The sequence below is a fragment of the Dendropsophus ebraccatus genome, chromosome 2 (assembly GCF_027789765.1).
Source record: "Dendropsophus ebraccatus isolate aDenEbr1 chromosome 2, aDenEbr1.pat, whole genome shotgun sequence".
In the NCBI taxonomy this organism is placed as follows: domain Eukaryota; kingdom Metazoa; phylum Chordata; class Amphibia; order Anura; family Hylidae; genus Dendropsophus; species Dendropsophus ebraccatus.
The window spans coordinates 135,540,848-135,566,626 of record NC_091455.1 but is presented as its reverse complement, the minus strand read 5'-3'; the positions used below and the strand labels follow the sequence as shown (position 1 = coordinate 135,566,626).

Here is a 25,779-nt window from a genome sequence, read left to right as displayed (position 1 = left end):
GGGGTGTGTTACATTTAGTAGCATAACCATTATTAAGGAACACAAAAAAATTCTTTTTTCACTGAAGATACATATGTGTATATGCATATATATATATATTTTTTTTTGTATATACACATACTTTCATGCTTTTTTTAAGGTGAGAGTTTATATGGGCCACATATTCATATTTTACCATCTTTCATCCTAAGAATATGCAATTACTGCTGCACTAATATTATCATCATATTTTATTAGTATCATCATTGCTGCGCCGGAGCCGATTTTGTGTTTATATATATACAAGTTCGAGCGCATGCGCAACTTATTGGTTGGGCATTCTTTGGGGACGGGTGTTTGTATGGGTTGCGCGTTCACATGTCGCCACTTCTTATTATAAGATATATATTTATATTTGACTATCACTACTTTTGTGGTGCCGGCATGATTATCATATCATACATTATATATTATATTTTATTACTATTATGTTCATATATATATATATTTTCTCTCCTCACCTTCACGACGGCACCACAGGAGTTAACTCATGCCCTAGGGACAGGAAAAGCACAAACACAAGAGGTTAAAAGCCCCTCCCCTTCCTGCTAGCACCAGTGCTTTTCCTGTCCCTGTAGGGCAGGCACGAGAGGTGGGGGATCCATGGTGAAGATGAGAAGATCCCCCTGTTTGAAGATTTATTTCCCCTTACCAGCAGGGATCGATCGGGGTTTAACCTCCTTCCTTCCCATGGAGGCGGCTGGCTGATCTTCGGATCTGGGGTAAGGGATGGCCCGCTGGTTCTCCTCGCGCCATCCCTGACGTGGCGGGGGCGCGCAGAGAGTTTCTGTTGCTGCAACCTCCGGACCTCTCCTTTGTATACGCGCGTCCCAGGACTGGTCGTGCTGTGGCCTAGTGGTCGGCATTTGCGGCCTACTTCCGGCCGCAATATACGGGCGTTCGGTGGAGGTCAGGCCTGAGGCCTAGTCTTTCAGCAGTGCCTTCAGTGGGGGGAGCACGCTGACGCCATGTGCCGGAAAAGACAAAATCTCCTGGTCTTCCGAGGACACGGGGCGGCAAGTTTGGAAAATCTGCAGAGTTTTGTGTCATCAGTCTTCTGAGGTCTCATCCACTGCATCACCTATGAGGAATCCTGCTGCAGACTAGCCTCCTCTGCCGCTGCTGGGGGTAAGTGTGCCAACTAAAGTCTGCTACACTTGGGGGACAGTGCTGGGGTCAGTTTGTATAGTTCTGACTGTGCCAGTTTTCTATCTCCCTCTCTTCTTCCCTATACCTTTCAGGGTGATATATAATTACTCTGTGTGGGCACCAGTGTGCTGTATTGACCTTGGTGCTTAGGACTGTGATATATATACTTATATATGTATGTATGGATAAGGTTTTGCTCCTAGCTTTATTTTGCGAGAAGGAGCTTCTCCTCTTAGGAGATTTACCTGTTACTATGCGGGCCTCTCTCCTTTATTAACAACATAAAACATCCTGTTTTTAATGTCATCATTATAGAGAATGTTTAAATGGATGGAAGATCTGGCCAATCAGATGTTGCATTTCACCTGTTAAACACTTGCATAACTTAATGTAACTGTCATCCTCTGCGCTGTTTTTCTCTCCTCATCTTCCTTCCTATCTGTTCCGTCAGATAATGAAGGTTGATATGGCAGCTGCAACACCTATTGCTATACCTTCATATGGCTTTAGCAGCTTTCAGTGTACCAGAGGTACCTGTTAAAATCATGTGTTCTTGTGCAGTACATATGGGAATCAATCAGAGACGACCATCAAAATAAATAAATATATATAGGTTCCCTCGGGAACACATTATTGATGTGTCTTTTCTTTTGTGGCGATTCCTTAGCCTTCTTGGCTGATTCCTCAGCAGTGATGGTCCATATGGTTGCCAGGAATTAGGTTCTATCTTTTCTGTCATTAGTCACACAAAAAAAAAAAAAAAATCTGAAATCCCATTCTATGCAAGGTCTTCAGTCTGCCCTTGATAGTATCTGGGAAATTCTTCTGTTCTAATAGACCTTCAGTAGTTAAGAAGTATGGGTTCAATGTAGCACCATAGAATTCAGGAGCATTATAGGAGGGATGTCTATGGACCTCTCCCAAGGCCTCCCAGGACTACACCAGGTCACTATCCTGGAGGTGGGGGGAGATTCTGGAGTTCAGGAGGCTTGGATGTGTGTCACCCAAGTCAGCTGGATCCTGGACGTTATTCTCCAGGACTTCAATATAGTCATCTTCTCCCCCCAAATGTTTCCTAATGCACCTACCTTCTCAGCTCCTTTAATCAGGACTCTTCTACAGTGTCTAGAAGCTGATAAAGCCCTGTGTTGTGACCTCTGTCCTAGTGCCAGAGTTAGAGAAGGGGCACTTTTCAGCTATTCCTTATTTAGTAACTGAACGGAACATACAGGCTTAGTATAAACCTGGAACCCATCAAAATTTATCTGATACAGAGGATTCAAGATGGAATCCATGTAGTCTACTACTCAACTTAATCTATAGGATGCTATGAGGGCGTTAATCGACTTAAAGAGATGCTTCTACTATGTTTCAACTCTTGTCTTTAGTAGTAGTTTGCATGGGCAGTTGTGTCCAGCATTATCAATGCAGTGCTCTCTCCTTCGGGATTCATCAGCCCTTTTGCATCTTCTTTAGTTTATGGGGAAGTTGATTCCCTACCTTCATCGGTTTGGGATAAATATTTCCGCCTGTCTGTTTTCTTTCTTTGACAGATTCCACATAAAAGCTGTTCAGAAAATAACGACAGCCAGTGGTGATCTTTATTCCTGGGGGTGGCCGATAAACAATCAGTAATCGGATCTCAACCCAGACACCCAAAATATATTTGGTGATCCTCCGGATTCCTAGGTAATAATGTCCTCTCTCCCCTCAGATTGGGTATCTCTGGTGGAGAAGACTAGACTGTTCCCAATGTAGGAGGCCTGGTTACACTTTAAGACTATGTCCATTTGGAATCCATGACTATTTATTCTCCAGTGACACCTTAGAATCAGACTTATTCTAGATTCTTACTGTAATAAACCAATAGACTTGTCATTCTGAATCAGGCATAGGTATCCTTTTTTCCCACAGGTCTGGTTATCTCTATATGCTGGCCTACATGGCTTACTTGAAGAAGGGGTTATCTTTGTATCCCTCTTCCTAAGATAAGATTAGTCACAGACGTTGGCCAGTTGCTGCTATCTCCAAGGACAGCAGCAAGGTCTTCAGGCCTTAAAGAGCTGCAGGCAGTCGGGTGCCTTACAGCAGGCGAATAATATTTGGAATCTAACAAGTCACATTTTATTGGACAACAGTACCACTGTGGCACATCTGAGACACCAGGTTAGTGCAGAGCAGAATCTACTTCAATCCATTCAGATTGGATCTTCACCTAGGGGAGCGACATATTTATCCCCAACAGCCGCATATCTTACGATTCACATGGTTTATCTTAGCAGTCAATCCATTTTCATGAGTGAATGGTGTCTTAAGGAGGAAGGTCCAGATTTTATCCCTCAATTGGGCCTGCCTCTGATTTGTTCGCAGATTTATCAGAACAAGGAGGTATAGAAGTTCTTTCCAATCGATGTTCCAGTGGCGGTGGATGTACTTGAACAGCCTTGATTTTCAGTCTTGTATACATTCCTTTATCTTTTGGCTCTTTCCTGGGACACTACAGGAAATCCTAACAGTGGAAATGACTGTCATTATCCGGTACCATTTCGACCAGAAGGTGTAGTCAGGCCTTGTACGGAGACGGGTCCTGGAGCCTCTGGGCTCTTTAACTTTTGGATTTGAGCCTTCGCCTTCTACTTCTTCAGGGACCAGTTCCGTCCGGATCTGTCAAGACTCAAGATGTCGACCTGAATCCTAAGTCTATGTTTAGGAGCAGAGGCCTCTCTGAGGCTGTGATTCCTACAGTCTAGGAAAATGAGGCCATTCTCTTCTAGGATATATCAGAAGGTCTCAAGTCGGCCACTCTTAAGGTGCATGTTGCAACCTTATCCGCTATTTATTGTTATATGATATATCATCTGCTATTTATCATATATCATCTGCTATTACTCATTATATCATATATCATCTGTTATTTATCATTTTATCATATATCTGCTATCATTATATGATACATCATCTGCTATTTATCATTTATCATATATCATTTGCAATTAATCATTGTATCCATATATCTGCTATTTATCATTATATTTATCATGAATCATAGATGTGTTTAGAACTTATGAGGAACGCTTTTAAACAGGAATCCTAACTTTAATCGACATTTCCCTTGGGATTTTAACATTGTACTTGAAGACCTAAATACTCTTCCTTCAAAACCTATTTGGAGTACAGTCTCAAGTTCCTGTTCTACAAGACAGCCATCCTGTGACCATAATCTTAGATAAGACGAATCGGAGACCCGCACACTGATTATCCCTGACTCTTACTGTCTTTTCCAGAGGGACAGAATAGTCTCACACCGATCCCAATTTGTTTCCGTGGTAGTGACATCTTTCTTGGTCTTATGATCATTCTGTATCAACTCCAAAGATGATTAAGGATGGAAGTTTTATTCCTGGACTGTAGGGAAACTGTAATATAGTTCCTGGAATCCTGTAACACCTGGATTGATCTTCATTCAATTCCAGAGGAAGAATATACTGAAGAGATTTCCAGCAGTTTCTAGCTGGTGGAATCCGGAATGCTGTATGGAAGCATAGGTATAGGACTTACCTTTACCTTTATTGATCAAGGCCCTTTCATTCAGGGCTGCGTTCACTTCTTGGGTGGGAAGGCTTACACATCTTTAGATCAGATTGCAGAGCTATCACCTGGTCTACTACTATTGCCATGCATCGTGGTTGGCAGTTTCAGCTCAGTGAAGACCTGGTTTGGTAAGAAAGGTCTTCAGGCTGTGGCCCCGCCCTAGGGGAAATTGTTGGTATTTCTCCTGTGGTGCCGTCGTGAAGGTGAGGAGAGAAAATAGTATTAGTCTTACCGGTAAGACGTTTTCTCCGAAACCTTCACGACGGCACCAACATCCCTCCCTATATTGTATTGTTGAATATAATACTCACGTGGTGCTCAGAAACTGTTATAATGCACTGGTGCTAGCAGGAAGGGGAGGGGCTTTTAACCTCTCGTGTTTGTGCTTTTCCTGTCCCTAGGGCATGAGTTAACTCCTGTGGTGCTGTCGTGAAGGTTTCGGAGAAAACTTCTTACCGGTAAGACTAATACTATTTTTAAGCGCATGCGCAAGGCATTGGTTAAGCATTGAACATTCTTCTAAGTGCCGTCACCAAAATTGTAATGTGTGCCGGGTTACTGGCTTGATATCATGGTGGTGACGTGTAGGTGTGTGGCTTGTGTGCACAGCCGCCCCCAACCGCCTTCAGCCAATCACCACGTGTTGGTCTGGACAGAATGTGTCCAACATTGGGGCGGGACATGCGGTCATGTGACCCAAGTGTCATGCACATAGGATGCACATAGGATTGTCCATGTGATGTTTCGGTGTACAATGTGATTTATACGTCACTCCCGATCATGTGACAGTCTGATAAACATGGGGCCTATATGTCAGTTCCGGCAATCCGCGTTGTCCGCGCGGCGGACCCGGAACAACCGCAGCAACATCTGGCATAGAGCTGGCGTCCGGGAAACGGAGGTGAGAGGGTGAGGCGAGACCATTGGGAGACACAATCATGTTCTCCTGCTCCTTAGTCCATTTTGGTGTTTGGTGACGACCGGACACTAATTACACAACCTGTGTAAGGTCTATAAAAAGTGCATACGTACTGGTGGCCTTTAACCCTTGATGAAGTCTTAGGACGGACCGCGTGGGGACTCTGCTCCTGCCGCCCTCCTGAGCTGTTCTGAGATACCAAATCTGTTCATACCTATGTTTTTTGTTTATTGATTTTCCGGTGTGATTGGCTTATTGCCTGCATTCATCCTCTTATTCAATTTATTGATCTCTAGTAGCATATTGATTGCAATAATATCACTGGTTTATTTATACACATATATCTTTTGTGCTATTTGTTTGTGGGTTACTAACCTCATTTATAAGACAGCTCTGGGTTATGTTATCCCCTTTTTTTGCTCTGGGGGTGTGTGAGGTTGCACATTGAGCCTCATTTAGCTCTGTGCTTGATTTAGTTTCTGGTTTTAGGTGTTTTTAAATGTTTGTATTTTTTGGTTGTGTAAAATAAACTTATCCATATTTTTGCATATTACATATTGAGGTGCAGCCTGTTCTTCTATACTCATTTCTGTGTTCTTTGTATCATGCTTTTTGGAGTTTAGTGGCTGGCACTCAGCTAGGATTACATTGGTGGTGCCCGCAAAGGAGGTTTCTTGACCTATCTATTGTTGAATCATTGACTGTAAATCACTTATTTATTCCCATCTAACTTTTATTTTCTCTCTATTGTTTAAACTGAAATGTGCTCTTGACTGCAATTCATGAGGGTTAATGGTACTAGACAAAAGCCTCTCTTTTTCTGCTTTAATATAAAAAAATCTTTGAGAAAGAGAGAAAGAAAACATCTGCAGATGGTAATAGAATGTAACTGCAGAACAATGTACAAGTCCACCAGCTCTTTGCTTTAGCCTAAAGCAGAAGCAAAACAATGTATGCGTCTTGTTTAAGCCTGGGCAACAGAAGAGGAAGCCACCTCATCATGTTATTACTGATCACAGGTCACATCGCACATTTACACAGGAGAAGGAACGGAGGCAGCAGATGCACTTACCAAGAGTAGGTTGCTTAGACCCATTAGCTGAGAAATAGCTGCATTGAAAACGAAATCCTCAGTGAAGTATCTGGTTACCTAGGCAACGCAAACAAAAATGCCTTTTTAGAATAACTCATATTTGTGAAAGTTAACAGTGAATGGCTAATTCTTGCACAGAGGTGAATAATTTCATCATTATGTTTGCGTGGGATTTCTGCAGGCATTCTGATCTCCTCTCAAAAATATTCAAAAGACAATCGCCACATAAATGCACCCATGTACAAGAGGTAGTAACACTTTTGCAATAGGTTCCCCCCTATGATTTGGCAGGGTCCTCACTCTGGCTTACAAAATAGCAGCCTTACAGGGCAAGATAGATAGATAGATAGATAGATAGATAGATAGATAGGATATAGATAGATAGATAGATAGATAGATAGATAGATAGATAGATAGGAGATAGATAGATAGATAGATAAACACACACATATAACTTCTATAGGTTCAACTAGTCACTAGCAGCCAGCATCTTCGTGTATCCCCGCTGTACTCAAAGGGTCCCCCAAAACAAAGACATCGGCTGCTAGGCAACTGACTGTTAAATAGCTGTGAAATATGTCCGTAGAGGCGTGATTACAGCAAAACCCAGCTCGGGACTAATTAAAACCCGCAGAAATTCCCAGATGACGTCTATTGGCATACAGCGAAGGAATTGATAAAAGTATGTTTTCAGGGTATACCTGGCAGGCAGGCACACTATAGATATACGTTTGGAAAGTTTGTTACGGGGTGTAATAGGATGGAGTAAGAGTGTGATAACCTTTTTTTGGTGATCGGTGTCCTTTAAGACTAACCCTTTTGGACTAAAGACTACCTGTTGGTCACCTGAAGCTATGGCTGATCATTCATTTCCTATACAGCAGCCACTGTAAGGGAAGTGTAGTATAATACACCAAGGATATAACTAGCTGATCAGTCGAAGTCAGACCCCCAACAATCATTAAAATGTTGGTAATTTCTGCCCACTGTGAATGCTGTGTCAAAACAGTGACAATGCGCATATTTGGACACTGCCCCATTCATTGTATATGAGACTTCTAAACATAGTAGAGTTCAGAAGTCTTATGGAGGTTGAACAGAATTTTCTTACCTTCATCCTTGGTGCCATTTTCATGCCGTCCGTAGTTTAATCCCTATGCTAATGAGGCACTGAGGGCCACCGCACTCAGTGCACATATTAGCCTGTTTTCTATATGAAATACAATGCTGTAAATTCAGCCACTAGATGTTTTACTTACTGGAAACTGCAGTCAAGGCTCTGTCTCTAGAAAAAGCCCGTGTACACATCCCTGTACACTGCTGCAGCTGAGTATACTATCTGATCTTCTGGCCTAGGGAAAATGTCGTTTATTAAAAAAGGACACCCAGACTAAAATGCAGACTCATCAGCAGTGTAATAGGGCACTAAATGGCCAGAAGGATCTGCAATATTTAATTCAAAACTGACAATATACAGAAGGACGGCATGAATTATATATTTGCACTTTTTTTTTCCTTTTTATATATCATGACAGACTTTTAACTCCTAATGTCATAGAAACAGAGCAGCGGATAAAGGTAAGAAAGTCATCTTCATTCTTAGCACCCGATGCCCTATCGGGAAATATCAGGTTAGATGCTGATAGTTTGTCTTAATGGGTAGCTTCACACACAACAAATCCGCAGCAGATTTTACGCTGCAAAATCCACTGCGGATCTTTTGTCATTGATTTTAAATGAGATATTTTGAATTGACATCCCCCGCTGCGAGTATCTAAATGCCGCCCAATAACTCCCCGGAGCTGGCCAGAGCATACTGTACCTGCTCCATGCTTCGGGGGTTCCTGGCTGGACTTCCCGCTTAGCCAATCAGTGCGCTGCCCCGCCGCAGCTACTGATTGGCTGAGCGGAAAGTGCAGACATTGGGAGCCCCCTGAAGCAAGCCAGAGAATGGAGTAAGTAATGTATGCTCCAGCCGGCGAGGGGTTAACGGGCAACATTTACATACTCGCATCGGGATGTCAATCTCAAGTATGTCTTCAAATTCAAAATTAATGACAAGGGATCCGCAGAGGATTTCACAGATAATTCACATCGTAAAATCCGCTGCGGAACCGTTGTGTGTGAAGGTACCCTAACTCTGTTCACGTAACTGGAGGAGACCCTGTGGATAGGGTATACTATTTAATCTTGGGAAAGCCCAGTCCATGAGCAAACTGATCAATCTATTATGTTGTGCTTAGAATGTTCCTGTGTGTACATATTGCTAGTGAATACTTTTTAGTCCACCCTATGGTGTTCTTTTGATTCCCTTACAAAATATTTATTTAAAGTGCTGCAGGTGATGGTCTCACATGTCCAGTCTCTTGACCCTTGCTACTGGAACAATAGCTAAACATTGGAACTTTTATTTTATAGAAATTCAATTGAAGACTTATTAAACGTTGGCTGGGTTCACAGGGTGAACAACATTTAACCATGGCATGACCCCTTTAAGTCAGTCAGTTATGATTTAGATATTGGTATAAGTGTTGAACTGAATCCATATGAAGTTTCCATGATAATGTTCTATCACTGAAAAAAGGTTACAAGTTATGATCTATATGTTCTGATATTTTTTGAGATTCTGTGGATTTGTTGCAGATTGACAGTGTTATTGTTTATTTTCGGTGATTCTGGTCTCCAAGACAAAAGTACACCTACCAGAAATAGGAAATAACAGGGGTACACCTTTATGTTTAACTTCACTAGACATCTCATACAAACACCACAAAATAACACCTAAGCAGGTATAGTGCCAGATTTAGCAACTGGGGGTTCATGGTGCAGTAACAACCAAAAATGTAACCAGAGCACCATAAAAAAAGTTCATGAGACCTACAAAAGAACTAATGTGAGAGCCTAAACAATAATAAATTAAATTACCTCAGACACAGTAAGATTCCGATGTTGCCAGATTTTTTTGGTTTCTGCTATTTCATTCTTGCTCAGCACTTGAGGATTTGGTGTTACTGACGCATTTCGGGCTTCAATAAACTTGCTTGTTAGTGCCCACACACGAGACTGCCACCTTTGAACACCAGGTATTGCATCAGCTGTGAAACAACACAAAAGTAGAATAGATATGCTAGGTTCCCAAGAGCTGCTCTTTGCTGCAAATCTCCTCTGTCTCACAGGGGGGGTCTCAGGATAGGCCAAATTTATTATAAAATCTGAACAGTCTTATTTTATGTGCTAATAATAACTTCAAAATTTTAATTTAAGTTATTCGGAAATTGATTTCTTGTGACAAAATGTACTAAATGCTAGTAGTATATTTTGGTTGAAACATTAAGCCTTTCTTTCTGAAAAACTCCAAATATAATTCATTGAATTCATTAAAACATTTGCATTTTTCTAGGTTTGAAATTCTCTGCATGTAACAGGTAGTCACAAAACACAAATTAGATAATTCATATTTACAATATGTCTATTGAAAAAGTCCTTTTACTTTTTAGGATGTTATAGTGATTACAAGTTTTGCAACAAGGTTAATATGCAATAACAGTAGACAATCAGGTACACTAACAGTAGCAACAGTTAGGTACACTAACATGAGCAAAGATCAGATACAGCCACAGGGGACAGGTACAACTATCAGGTACAGTAACAGGGGTGACTATAGGTGAAGTAATGGAGGATAGGGGAGACTAACGTGCAGCAACCCTAGACGAACATGTAGAATATAGAATATAGAAACAGAAGCTTACATACTCTTCATATCCCATAATATGTCTTGCTCTGGAGGGGCAGCAAACAGCAGATACAGACGAGTGGTGTCTATGCCATATTTCTCTACCATTTCCTCTGGGTCTACTCCATTGTGCTTGGATTTGCTCATTTTTTCCCAGGTTACTTGCAGCTTTTCTCCATTCTTTGCATGAACCGGTTCACTGCCTTCAAACAACAAAGTTAAACATGTATAAAAGGGAATTTCAGTAAAGTTAGAATACGATGTTCTAAACGGCCACTAAAAACTTGTGTGACACTTTTATTATGGTTTGATCAGCCGTACTACTTTTAGGCTGGGTTCACACTACATATAGTCCTCATATTGCAACCAAAACCAGGAGTGGATTAAAAACACAGAAAGGCTCTGTTCACATAATGTTGAAATTGAGTGGATGGCCGCCATTTAATGGCAGATATTTGCTGTTATTTTAAAACAACGGCTGTTATATTGAAATAATGGCAGTTATTTACTGTTATATGGCGGCTATCCACTCAATTTCAACATTGTGTGGACAGAGCCTTTCTGTGTTTTTAATCCACTCCTGGTTTTGGTTGCAATATAAGGACCACAATACTGACTGAAATATACGTAGTGTGAACCCAGCCTTATATTGCTGAAATTAATGGTGTGTTTTAATACAAAAAAATTTATATAAAAATAGTGTCCTTTAATGAATGAGGGTCCCCCTCTTTTTTAGGTTTAATTCAATGCCCTGCCAGTAAGGAAAGCCCTAGCTGAACCCCACTGAAGGTTCTGTAGTAAATTATATAAAAAAAAAAAAAAATAGGCCATAGAACATATTGAAAGACATGTCACATCCATTGTACTGCAGTGAAGCAATAATGTGAAATCCGTTAAAGTGTCACTGTTGTTATAACTTTCAAAATCTAAATCAACATTCAACTGTAGATGTGAAATAAAGCATGTTTGAAAGTTACATTTATTATATGTATTTTTAGTCTTGTGCTGGGTGAAAAAAAGAGACTAAACGCATGCAAAAGTCCTGGCCCGTACAGTGTGTCAAAGTTCAATGCATCTATCCATCAAATAATTGATACCTTTCCTGTGAGCAGATGACCATGACTTCCTGTATGTAGTTTCTTTTATTTTTTGAAAGAGTCTAAACATAGGAAGGGTCATGTTTCCGATGATAATGAAAAACATACCTGATTCAGATTTTGAAAGTTATAACAACAGTGACACTTTAAGTGCGAATATATAAATATAGCCATGCATCTGTCTGATACCCAGTAGGTCCTAATCTAATAAGAGGCATATTCTATGTATATACTATCTTAAGAAGCTCAAATGGTCGGCACATCATCTCTTACACATGTTGCAAAATTGTTCCCTGATGAACCCGTTTTTGAGAAAAATGCATTATATGTTCAATTATTGCTGCTAATATTGTCGTATGGTTTGCACTAACTGCACCTATAACTTCAATTGTTCTTTGTTTGTAAAAGGCAGGGTGAGATACATCAGTCACCATGAGCAGGACACAACTACTCCCCTTCCATGTGCTGCTGAAGATATTTTTTATATGTGCACTAATTTGGGCATGTTGTTTTGATATATGTGCCTTGTTATATGTTATCTGTAGACCGTGAGCTTTTATATTTATCTATAAAAAGTTGTATTTTACTTTCTTCATGTGCTACTGTGGTCCTAAGTAAATAGTGATTTATGTTCTACTGGAAAATGTACTCAACACTGCCTAGGTATAAAGTGTAGATTTGTCCCTTCCAAACTAATATTATTGTGTGCGTGGTAAAAGACTGACATCTTTGGGAGGTAAAATCTGATCTCTAAAACCCTCTACCATTTATTTCTGTGCGTCTGTTTTAAGGCAGCTGCCCCTAGCAAAAATCTGATTCTGTCTTCCTTTAAAAATGAAAGTAGTAATCATATTGGTTGCTTAGGCTTCAGTGTATCTTCCCAATTACCAATATTGTGTGTGTGATAGGAACAGGGTGTGGCCAGACACTGACATCATCTTTGTGAAAAATCTCCAGAACACACCACCATTTATTTGATTGGGTCTGTTTTTCTCCAACTCTCTCCTTGTGAGCCACCAGCAGGCTGCCATATTTATGATTGCAATTCTTTAAATCTGAACATTGATGTCTGGCTGAGGCTAGCTACCTCACCTGTGCATTGCTGGGAAGACATGCAGCTTTAAAGGGGTTATCCAGCACTACAAAAACATGGCCACTTTTCCCTCTACTGTTGTCTCCAGTTCAGGTGCGGTTTGCAATTAAGCTCCATTTACTTCAATGGAACTGAGTTTCAAAACTCCGCCCAAACTGGAGACAACAGTAGGGAGAAAGTGGCCATGTTTTTGTAGCGCTGGATCACCCCTTTAATGACGTCACCTGTGTGTGCAGTGTGGAGATTCTCCCAATTATTTCTATGGGGTGGTCCTCCCCATCCCCCTCCTCTCCTGTACAAGGACAGGACCTTTGCTCTAACCTCTCCTGGCACCCAATGTATCTGCCTGCCAGATTTGGGGTCAAAGAGTTCAGGCATTCAAAAGTATATAGAGGACAGATGGACAGACAGACATTCATTTTTTATTATAAATATATTTGACTACTGGGTCATACTAAAATAGTGGGGTAGGGATCCCTTGATAGTTACATAAGTGGACTTCTGTGACTTATCAAATAGACAAATGTCATAGTTTGCAAAATAAACAAAAAGTCTGTATATGAGTTAGCACTAAATTTGAAAAGCAACACAGGAGACTGTGCACGATAAGTAACTGAGTCTACCTTCAAAAAACAGGGCTAAATGCCACTTACACTAGAAACGTAGGATAAACAGTATTCTAACGTCCAGTCAGGGTGATGAGGTCAAATATATCAGACCAAGACTGCCACACTGCATCAGATTGAGCTTGGAAATCATGTAACATACTCTGCACAGATCAATAGTACAAGTGAATGTAAGAAACTCTGTAATATATAATAATAATGATAATATTATTATGTTTTTGTACAGCACCAACAGACTCCGCAGTGTTTTTTTTTTAATACATACAGCACAGAAGTTACATTTAGATATTACAAAATTGATAAATTAGAAAAAATTCAAATACAAAGGTGATATGAGACCTGCTCGCTAGAGCTTACAGACTACGACTGGGGGGTGACACAAGAGGCACAAGTGCTTTATTTGCTCATGGTCTAACCATTGTACATAGTAAGAAAGTACTGGATGAGCCAGTCTTCCAAAATGCTTCCTTCTTCTATTATCAAGCTTCTTCCCTCTTCCACCTTCCATGCTAAACTGTCTTTCCCTTACGTCCCATTGGCATCACAACATATGGGGGGTAAATTCGCCCCTGCGAGCCCCTGGGACGAAGGAATATTTAATGAAAAAATAACAATTAAATTTTAATCCCCTCCTCCATGAGGTATAAATAGGCTCCACCCCCCCCTAGACCTCAGTCTTTTTTTACTTCGTTGCTGTTAGCCCTAGGGGACTTTGTCCCTCCTCCGTTTTTATGCTTTGTTAACCTGTTGCATTCAGGTTTTCCCTCCAGGTAATGATTGCTGGGATGCCGCTGGAGCCGGTGTCCAGGTAGTATCCTGATATTTGCTTCTGCAGGTCTTAGCTTTTAAGTTTTTCTTACCTAGTGCTTCTTGGAACGCACTCTGCGTGTCACCCGAGCCGCTGGCTTTTCTTCCAGTCGCGTTCGACTGTGGAACGCATCGGCGCTGCGTGCGTCTCAGCACTTCGGCGTCATGTCACTTCCGGGGGCCGGCAGCGGCGCACTCTCTGCATGCCGGATTAGCTGTGTGTTCAAGGCAGAAGGTAAGCTGTTGCTACCTCTAGGTCTGGCTGTCTTCCTCTGGAAGGATTTTCTGTGGCTCATTTGGATCTAATAGAAAACATCTGAGTGCAAAGTGCTGTGATCTCTCTTCTATATACTTAAAAGTAAGTGTTGCTGCCACCTAGTGTCTCTTTCCGATATTACTCTAGCCAGGCTAGTGGTTTATATGTATTGTAATACATTGATTATTTGCAGATGTCTGAAATGGAGACCAGTCCTGCTGCTGGCAAAAGACCTTCTAAGGAAGCACTTCATGTACCGAGTGTGAGACTCCTCTACCTGACGGCTATGGATACCGTAGGAGGATCATTTTTTCCAGATAAGATTCATCCTTTCTTTCATAAAAATATTTATGAATGCCTAAAAATATTTATAATGCCTAAGTACGCTGTCCTTCATGCAGACCTAAACCTATGAGGAGCCTGATGTTCAGGATGTAGTTGTATGGGTCAAGGACTATGTGCAAAAGACTTTAGCGGCTAATGAGAATCGCCGCCCGTGTCCTAAGTTAAAGACCAAATGGAGTATTTCTCTCTCTACTCCCAGCCTTTGAGTATATTACTTTATGGCTGTAGGATTATGGTCATTTTCAGTTTTACTGTGATTGATGAAGTTAACTCATCATCTTCTGAAGATGAGAAAGAATTATTCAGGGGTATTTCACAGCTGATAGAATTCACAAGCTCTGCTAGCTGTGCAAGCTGAAATACACCCTGAGGAAATAGAAGAGGATAGGATTGGTCCTCCTCAAAAAAGCCTAGGGCTTTTTCTGTGGGTAAGACTTCAGTGTCTATGTTACAGGCGGAATGGAAGGAACCGGAAAAGGCTCCGGGTTTGAGCAAGAGGTTTAAGACCTTATATGTTCTCAAGGAAGAACAATGTAAGGACTGGATTGAGCCTCCAAAGGTGGACCCGGCCATAGCCAAACTGTCAAAATGTACTGTGCTGCCTGCGGAGGACGGATCCAATCTTAAGGATCCGATGGATAGAAGGGTGGAGGTAGCCCTCAAGAGATCATATACGGCAGCGGCAGCCCAAGGGGCAGTCTCCATTTCTTCTTTTGAGGTTTCTAGAAGCCTAAGAAGATGGCTGACCAAGGTCCAGGAAAATTGGAAGGTAGAGCTAGCAGGGACAAGGTCCTTCGCTCCTTAAAAAAGGTCATTATGGCCATTGACTTCCTCTGCGATGCTGCATCTCAGGGAACCAGGTTAGCGTAAAAAAACTAGTACGCTCTCAACCGCTGCCGAAGGGCGCTATGGTTAAAACCCTGGGTTGGAGATGCTAACTCCAAAATTCAGCTCTGTAATATGGAGTTCCAGCCAGGTAGGCTGTTTGGCTCTGAGCTGGATAAATTAATGGAGGAATTGTCTGACAAGGAGGGGAAGTCCCTACCATTGTCCTATAAGAGCGGTGATTCCTTTCGCAGAGCAAAATCTCCTCAGCGAGGCAAAGGGAGATACCAGTACAGAGGTCGAGGAAGAAACTATTCCAGAAGAGGTTCCGGGAAGCAGCAGAATAAGGACACCAACAAGAAACCAGACTTCTGACGCAGAAGCTGTCCAGTGGGAACACGTCTGAGTTTGTTTCTCCCTGCCTGGGAAGAATTAAGAAAAGATCACTGGGTGTTAAATATTATTCAAAATGGTTATGTCCTTCATTTATCATCTCTTCCTCCTCCAAGATTTCTTCTGTCAAGAAATCTTAAGCCAGAAAGACACTTAGTCCTAGAGACAGAAATTCTTCGCCTCCTTTCCATTGAGGCTCTAGAGGATGTTCCTCTATCAGAGATCGGTCAGGGAGTTTACTCCCCAGTGTTACTAGTGCTGAAGCCATCCGGAAATTGGAGGCTTATTATAGATTTGCGATATCTCAACAGATGCATCGTAAAGAAGACTTTCCACATGGAGAACATAAGATCGGTAAAATCTATCCTCCAGGATATCCTCACCATAGATCTACCGGATGCATATCTTCATGTACCGATTCTGAAGGCTCACAGGAGAGCCTTCGCCATCCAAATCCAGGGGAAGGTAAGACACTTACAATTCAAAGTCCTTCCACCCGGAATACCTCCGCACCCTTTGTTTTCACAAAGGTAGTGTCACCATGATGGTTCGCTTCCGTTTACAGGGGATAAAGTTATCCCTTACCTGGATGATTGGTTGATTATGACTCAGACTCAGGATCTTCTGAGAGTTCAGTTGAACTATGTCCAGGACATACTTCAACAATTAGGTTGGCTTATCAACATAGAGAAATCAGACTTAATTCCTAATTCCTCCTCGTCAGGTATCCATAAGAACATAAATGCGCTTTTTAGGGCTCCTTGCCTCAGCTGCGGACGCGGTGCCATGGGCGTTATGGCACATGAGATTTCTTCAGAGAGAAGCACTAACAGTATGGAACCGAGGACTGAAGGACTTGGATGCGATGCATGTTCTATCGACTCAAACAAGACATTCTCTAATGTGGTGGAGACAAGTCAAACATGGAGTTTATTTTCAGAACCACACTGGATAACCATCACGACGGATGCTTCAGGAACAGGTTGGGGAGCTCATCTGACAGTCATCACGACTGCAGGATCTTGGAGTCAACAGGAATCCGCTCTGCCCTCCAACGTGAGGGAGCTTAGAGCGATTTACCTAGCTCTTCTTCATTTTTCTCCTCCTATTTTACAGAATCCGGATGAACGACATGACCTGTGTGGCGTACCTAAACAGGGAGGTACCAGATCCCCTTCTCTCCTCAGGGAAGTAGAGAAGATTTTTCTGTTGGGCAGAAACCAGAATAACCAGACTCTCTGCGATTCATATCAGGGGTGTCGACAATATATTGGCGGATTGACTGAGTCGAGGCCTGACATTACCGGGGGAATGGTCTCTCTCAAGGAGAGAGTTCATTCAGTTAACCCAGAGGTGGGGGCTTCCTCAGAGAGACCTCATGGCATCAGCAAGCAATGCCAAACTGAGGAATTTCTGTTCCCTTTACAGGGCAGACAATCCCACGGTAGTGGACTCAATGACAATACCATGGACATACCAGCTGGCGTATATCTTTCCTCCCATAGCCATGATTCCCAGAGTTTGATGAAGATCAGTTGTCAGTGATAATAATAACTTCCTTCTGGCCGAAGGGGTCATGGTTCACCCTGCCCATGAATATGAGCAGAGGGGAATTTTGGAGATTACCTCTGCATCCGGATCTAATATTCCAGGGTCAACATCTGTGCAGGAATCTTTCCAGCCTCAGCTTGACAGCTCGGAGACTGAGAGGACCGTATTGGACTCTAGTTTTTCTGAGAAGGTATAGTATACCCTTTCTCACGCTCGTAGTTGCACTACAAATAAATCTTATGCACGGATTTGGAAGATTTTCAAGATTGGTGTGTAAGCAGGAGTATTGATGGACTTAAACCTTCTACTCCACAGTCATTGGAGTTTTTACAGGAAGGCTTCTATAAAGGATTAAAACCTAGTTCCATCAAGGTGCAGATAGCAGCCCTCTCTGCACACCTAAACTCACGTTTCTTTCAGATCTTGGAGGTAAAGAATTTTGTTAAGGCTAGACTAGGCCTAACCTGGTAAAGCAGGTAGACCCATGGGACTTATCCTTTGTGTTGAGACGCCTGTGTCTTCCTCCCTTTAAGCCTTGGGAGGAAGTAGACTTCAAGTTAACATTGAAAGTTTCTCTTTTACTAGCCATTACCTCTGCTAAGAGAGTTGGGGAACTTAAAGCCCTTGGCTCCGCACCTCCATACGTGACTTTTTCCCAAGACAAAGTTATCCTTAGGTTCCTTCCAGGATTCCTGCCTATGGTGGCTTCATTTGCCAACATCAACCAGCCAATAGTATTGCCTGTATTTTCTCCTACTGGATCATCTAAAGAAGACTTGGATCTTTCTTTATTGGACGTATCCAGAGCTATCAAGATCTATCTACATAGAGTAGGTGATTTTCGTAAAGACGAGAATTTCTTTATCCCTTTCGCAGGAAAGAACAAGGGGAGAAAGGCTTCAAAACCTTTAATATCCAGATGGATCTGTGACTCCATTGCCTTATGTTACTCTTCTGCTGATCTGGATCCACCAGAATTTACCAGGGCTCACTCTACTAGAGCTGTGGCCTCCACTTGGGCAGAGCGTGCCGCTGTGCCACTTGAGGACATATGCCAGGCAGCTACCTGGTCGTCTTTGACTACCTTTGTGAGATATTTCAGGCTGGATACTTCTTTCTTGTCAAGAACAACCTTTGCAAGATCTGTTCTTAATGCGGACGTAATAAATAACCCGCCCATTGGGGATAATGCTTGCTAATTCCCCATATGTTGTGATGCCAATGGGACGTAAGGGAAGCTAAAATTATTATGTTAATTTGTTTTCCCTAAGACCCATTGGCATCACAAGACTCCCTCCCTGTGTTTTATGTTTCTTTATAATTAGACTGAGGTCTAGGGGGGGGGTGGAGCCTATTTATACCTCATGGAGGAGGGGATTAAAATTTAATTGTTATTTTTTCATTAAATATTCCTTCGTCCCAGGGGCTCGCAGGGGCGAATTTACCCCCCATATGTTGTGATGCCAATGGGTCTTAGGGAAAACAAATTAACATAATAATTTTAGCTTCACTCTCAAAAATCAGATCAGTCCCCTCCTGTAGCTAGCTCAGGGACGAAGTTACAAGCAAAGCAACTCTATGGAAAGGGGGGGGAGGCGGATATAAGGTGTAGTGTCTGGGGACACAGATAAGAGAGAGACACAGCTCTGTAAGGGTACTATTACACGGAACGATAATAAGCCAAATTACGATTTAGACGATTATTGCTCCGAGTAATAAATACAACGATCAGCCGATGACAACGATCATCAGCTGATCGTTGATATAGGTTTGAACCTATAATTGTCGGGCACCAACCGTGCATCGCTATGTGTAATAGCGGTGCGCGGTCGGCGACTGACAATTTACATTACCTATTCAGGCTGCAAGGCTCCTCTTGCGGTCTTCTACTCCCCGGGTGCCGCACTCCAGTTTCAGAGCGGCCTGTCTGAGCTGACAGGCCACCCAGCCAATCACTGGCCGGGACCGCCACGGCCAGTGTTTGGCTGAGCGGCCTGTCAGCTCAGACAGGCCGCTCTGAAGTTGGAGCACGCGGGACCCGGGGAGAAGAAGACCTAAAGAGGAGCCCTGCAGCCTGGACAGGTAATATATAAAGTAAAAGCAAGAGCTGCAAGGACATCGGTAACGATTTCCCTGCAGCCCTTGTTAAACGATAATCGGGCCGTGTAATAGGCCCAGTAAACGAGCGCCGATCTAGCAGATCGGAGATCGTTTATATTTATTATTGGGCCTTTATCGGCCCATGTAATACTGCCCTAAGAGATGTCAGCCCAGGGCTTTGTACTCAGTTTGGATTGCTTACTACACTTTCATTATGGCTTTCATGCTCCTGCTGCAGATGATTTTTAGGCTTTGCATTAGGTTTTGCACAGTATCTCACATTTTTGTAAATATTTTCTTATATCTTTTCATGGGACATCAGTGAAGATATGAGTTTGATACAATGTGAAATAGTCAGAGGACAGCTTGTATAACAGTGTAAATTTGGTGTGCCGTCAAAATAACTAAAACCACAGCCATTAAAGCCACTCTGTATCCACCAATCTACCCCACCAAGCCACTAGTACCATCCGTTAGATTAAATCACAGTTGCACCACCCAATATTGGTGTGCAAAAAAAGGGGGTCTAAATACGTGACAAATATAAAGTGTATCCCAGAATTACGTATAAAATATAACTTTTATTGGATATACATTAAAATCATGAATAAAACATTGTGTTCTACACACAAAAGAGTAGGCACTACACAACAAATCCAAGGTTTTAGCCTTTCAGTAGACTGGTTCACAGCGGGTTAGTCTACCCAGATAACTGTACATAGAACCAGGCTAAGGCAATGATAATTACACATTTATGTCTCTGTATTAGTCTCTGCGCGTTTCACCCAGATCTGTGCCTGGGATCATCAGGAGACTTTCACATAACACAATGTTTAATATTAAAGTTGTAAGTAGAATGGTTGTATTAGATAAAGATAAAAAGATGTGTGATACTTGAGTGGGGATTGTACTGATGTGCATACGGTGCATGCATATAGGGTACACAGCCCGACCCGGCCTCCGATAAACGCCTGGAGCGACAGGTCCCACACCCACATGCACAAAATGCACGTCAAGGATGCTTGTGCGGCAAAAATATTAGACCATAAGTATCATGCACCAATGATGTCTGATGATACTAACGTATATACAAGCTGACAAACGGCTGATTACAAGTGCTGACACAGTGCAAATACTGATATAGCATGAGTTATCTGCAGTACCTAATTCACTCAGTTGATAGCTATACCTGGTGGGTATCTAGCACTGTATAATTTCAGACATAAATTATTATTCAATCGACTAGTGTAAACAAAATTGATAAACATATGTCCACTAGGTCGCCATCAAAATAGCCATCACAATAAGCATTCAAAGTACAGATGTATAGCACTTATCCCCACAGGGATTACTCACTACCCCCACGTGCCCAGGATGGTGATTAGTTAGATTAGAGTAAAACCTTACCGGTCGTGTCTTTTAACCCCTTCATGACCGGGCTAATTAGTTTTTTCCTCCTTGTGTTTAAAAGGTCATAGCACTTCCTTTTTTTCACCTACGGCCCCATATTTTTTGTGCCACTAATTTTACTTTGCAATGGCAACTTAATTTTTCCATAAAATATGCTGCGAAATCGGGAAAAAATTATTTGCGCAGTGAAATGTAAAATAAAACTTTTTTTTTTTTTTTTAATATATATATATATATATATATATATATATTTGGGGGGATTTTGTGTTTACACCATTCATCCTATGGTAAAACTGACATGTTACTTATGTTCCTAAAGTGCGTACAATTACAACAATAGGCAACTTGTACAACTTTTATTTTATTTGATGGCTCTTAAAAAATCAAAACCTCTTCAAAAAACTAAATAAATGTTCCTTTCCTAAAATTGCTCCACTACCATCCTTATAACGCTTTTATTTATTGGTCTATAGGGCTAAGTGAGGTGTAATGTTTTGCGCCATGATCTGTAGCTGGCTTTCTTTATTACAATTTTTCTGGATTTGATGTGGCAAAAAAAATCAACAATTTTGCACTCTGGTGGGTTTTTGTGATTACGCCATTTACCATGCAAGATCAGGAATGTGATAATTTAATACTTCAGGCAATTATGCATGCGGCAATACCAAATATGTTTATTTATTTATTTTTAGCTATAAAACGGAGTGATTTTAATTTTTATTAGGATAGGGGATTCTTTTTATTAATGAAAAAAAGTTTGTTAATTTTTGCACACAGTAATTAGAAGTCCCCATCGAGGGAGGCTGATCACCACAGTTTATGACCAAAGCCTTTTTAACAGCATTTAAATGGTTAAATAGCCAGTGCAAGCAAGCAATTCGCGATGGCTACCTCTCACTGTACCCCCTGGCAGTGCTATGGGGTACATTGACATCATGCTTTGTGAAAGGTGAAAATGCAATCTGTTTCGGCTCACTAGTATATACACTAGTGTATACCTCCTATATACAATACAAGGAGGTATCACCTCTCCAAAACTTTTGAATATAATTTTTTAATAGCTATGTCCCATTGTCATGGTACTAACGTTTGACACTGGTCAATTGGGCATAACAACTGCACTTACCCTCGGGAGGAATTTTCTGTCGGCTGGTCCATGCTGACTTTATCATATGGGACACATATTATTCCCAGACTTATTTGGCATAAGGCCATCACGAGGGAGAGTAAAGAGGAATCATTCTCTAAAACAGCACCCTTTGTGCTCTGTGTCAAGTGGTACTCTAAGTGCTTGTATTTAGATCTGACGCATACAACCAGGAACCAAGGTAACATAACTTAGGGCAACTTCATCAACAGTATTGATATAAAGATCATTAAAATTTGTTCTGTTGCTAAGGGGGTTAAACATAAACAATGCACAGGACTTATGTACCAAATAGATTTTGTCAACCTTGATGCTTTACACCTGCTTGTTCAGAAAAAAATCTGATTATCTAGTGCCTTCTACACATACACTGATTTGAGCTTGAACAGCTTATAAAATGGCAACATCTTCAAAGAGTTTGTATGTTCTCTCTGTGTTTGCGTGGCTTTTCTCCGGCACCCAAAAGATACAGATAGGTGATTGTGAGCCCTATTGTGGACGAGAGCAATAATTGGCAAAAACCTATGTAAAGTGCTGCGGAATCCGTGTGCGCTATACAAATAAAAACATTATCAGCATGAAACGATTCAGACTGCATTTGACACTTTGGGGGAAATTTATTAAAAGGCTAAAATGCCTTTGTAAGGCGCAGATGGGCTCGATCGGCGTAAAAATATTTGCAAATGGTCTATTTGCGAATATTTTATTTGCATCGGGTCAATCTGCACCTCCTGTGCTAGTGGGTCGGAGAGGAGGCATTTTGGGGGTGCGGCAGCACGCTGAAGGGGCGCGGCCAGTGCGTGAGCCACATTTAGCATTTTTCAGAGGGAAAAATTATAGTGAAACCTACGCCAACTTTGAGCTGGCGTAGGTTTCACTTTATTCGCACGGACGGGCTCCTTGCACTCGGGATTAATGTACAGGCAAAGCGCCTCTACATAAATCTTCTGAGCTCCGGGGACATTTGTAAGCCCGGCGTAAAAAACACCGGACTTAATAAGTGTCACCCTTTGTCTGTACATGTAATCTCCAATATAATCTCTGAAACATTTTTAAGTCTCAATTCAACTGGAGCCAGAAAGTTCGAGAGAGCTGTAAACTTCTTCAATTTAAAATTCTAGCTTTCCAGTACTTTAGCTGCTTTCTGTCCCAAAGAAAGTCATGTAGCCAATCTGACACTGAAATCCCTGCTGCTACCTCTACCTAGAGCACTGTTTCAGATCAGAAAGAACTACATGGCTTCCTCTGGGGCATAAAGCAGCTGATAAGTACTGGAAGGCTTGAGATTTTTTACAAATCTGTATATCTTTCTGGCACTAGTTGATTTAAAAAGTAGTTTTTTTTTCATCCAGAATACTGCTTTAACACGATTGTCATGTCCTACAATGTCATTATTCCGTGCGATTTGGCAACCACATCTGGATGCTGTGTTTCTGTGTAACTGCTTTTAATTTAGCAATCTGCTTAGAATGTTTTTTTCCCTAATGAATTCTGTCTGTCATTGATGTGATGTATGGCTATGTAGTTTAAATGTCCATTGTGTGAAAGCTTCTCATAAATAGTATTTGTGTCAATTTATTCCACTGAAAATAGAGAAACTTCTATGATTTATGTATACATGTTTAGAATACAACACAATAAGAACAGACACCACCTACCACTTATGTCCACTTCATCTCTCTGTAAGTATCTTCCAGTAGAGGCAAGTTTAAATGTTTGTCCTTTGATGAGGCCTTGTACTAAAAGCTTAATGAAAGGTTCCCTAAAATAAAGAAAGAATGAGGAGCAATGAGAGATAGCATAACATATGTACATATCATAGTAATATAAATCATTATCGTGACGTTTAGCATGAACTTCAAGCCTTTCAGTACTTATCAGCTGCTGTATGTCTTGTGTCTTGCAGGAAGTGGAATTTAAAGGGGTTATCCAGCACTTTTTATATGTTGTTGACCTTATATAAAACTTAAACAATTCTTACCTCACCGCACTCCCCTGGTGTCCGCCAGCAAGCGTCCCATGCTGACCACAGCCATAACAACTTCTGAGACTCATTTCAACTAGACAACCCGCCAATAACTGGCCGTGGCACTGTCCTGTCTCAGTCAATGATAAGCTAAGCGGGCTTTCTTTTAGAAGTGGAGACTGCCGAGGTCAGCATGGGATGCCAACGCAGGAGGACACCAGGGAAGCAAGGTGAGGTAAGAATAAAATGTTTGTTACGTTTTATATAAGGGAAGCAATATATAAAAATCTTTTTAAGTGCCGGAAAACCCCTTTAATTTCTAGTATGACGTGCTGCTCTCTGTTGTCACTTCTGTCCGTGACAGGAACTGTCAAGAGCAAATCCCCATACAAAACCTCTCCTGCTTTGGACAGTTTGACACATTTATATTTCAGTACTCTACTGAATAAAGAGGCCTCCCAGGAGGAGGTAGGCCCTCTTTACATTTCTAATATGAATGTTAAGCTATTGATAATACCTACATGTGAACGAAATTCTTAGCATATCATAAATGAGGATAGACCTAGGTGTGTCTTGTACAGAGCCCCAAGTTTCTTGCAAAGATATTCATTTAAAGGGGTATTCCGGTTTTAGAAAATAATATTAATTTTAGAAAGATAAAATTGTCCAATATACTTTCTGTATTGGTCCATTGTTTATTCATCTAGAAATGAACTGACTACTTGCTGGAAGGCACTCGTTTCAGTCACTTGTGAAATGGGGGAGCATGTAATTTTTAGAACCACAAAGCCAAACCCTTAGGCTGCATTCAAAGACAGTATTTTGGCTAGTATTTAGAAGCTTTGGTAAGAACCAGGAGAAGGTTTTTTATTTATTTATTTATTTTTTTCAATCAAAATTTTTATTGAAAGTACTTGTAAATGATAAAACAACAGTGAGCAATTGTAATATAATCAGGGACACGCAGGTCCCAACATAAACTATTGCTAGTTTTGTGATGCTCAAGCATTGTACATTTTATAACCAGGAGTAGGTTTAAAACACAGCAAATGTGCCAATCTTTTTGTTATAGTTTTTCTCTGTGTTGATGCCACTCCTAGTTTTGAAAAAAATACTGACCCAATTACAGTTTGTGAACCAGACTTGGTCAAAATCAACTCTACATGGGGTGGACTTCAGGCTTAATGGGCCCGGCCACAAAATGTAAAAAAATAAAACCCTGAAATAATACACACCACTATTCTAACACTTTCTACGGGAAAACAACCTTTCACCTAGATTTGTTTTTATGATTAGAGACAGATACTGGAACATGTTCTTTTTTTTTTATAATGTTTCTGTATTTTATTGTAATTTTCTATAACTTGCAGATTTCATGCTGGAGTTCTGCTGCGATACTCGGTACTGTCATTTTCTATGGCTTTACATTCTTGCAGTGGATTTTACATTCTGCTGTAATAATGTAGCCCCTTCCCACTTAACCCACCGCTGCTGGACTAATACATTAAATTGAGAAACAAGCGGGAGCACAGACTGGTAATGTAGGAAACTGAGGGTTAAGTGGGAAGGGGCTACATTCTTGTAGCGGAATGAAAAATCCACTGCGCGAATGTAAAGCCATAGAAAATGACAGTCCCGA

At 41.3% G+C, this 25,779-nt stretch overlaps 1 protein-coding gene across 1 annotated transcript in view; it reads right to left on the bottom strand.

Moving 5' to 3' along the window:
• Positions 1–25,779, bottom strand: part of LARS2 (leucyl-tRNA synthetase 2, mitochondrial) — a 196,504-nt gene that overhangs the window by 27,730 nt on the left and 142,995 nt on the right. Inside the window, exons 15-18 of the mRNA XM_069960317.1 lie at positions 23,833–23,936; positions 10,545–10,727; positions 9,717–9,886; positions 6,771–6,848 (exon numbers count right to left, since the gene is read on the bottom strand). Of these exons, the coding sequence (XP_069816418.1) occupies positions 6,771–6,848; positions 9,717–9,886; positions 10,545–10,727; positions 23,833–23,936 (535 nt within the window). The remainder of the gene's footprint in view (positions 1–6,770; positions 6,849–9,716; positions 9,887–10,544; positions 10,728–23,832; positions 23,937–25,779) is intronic.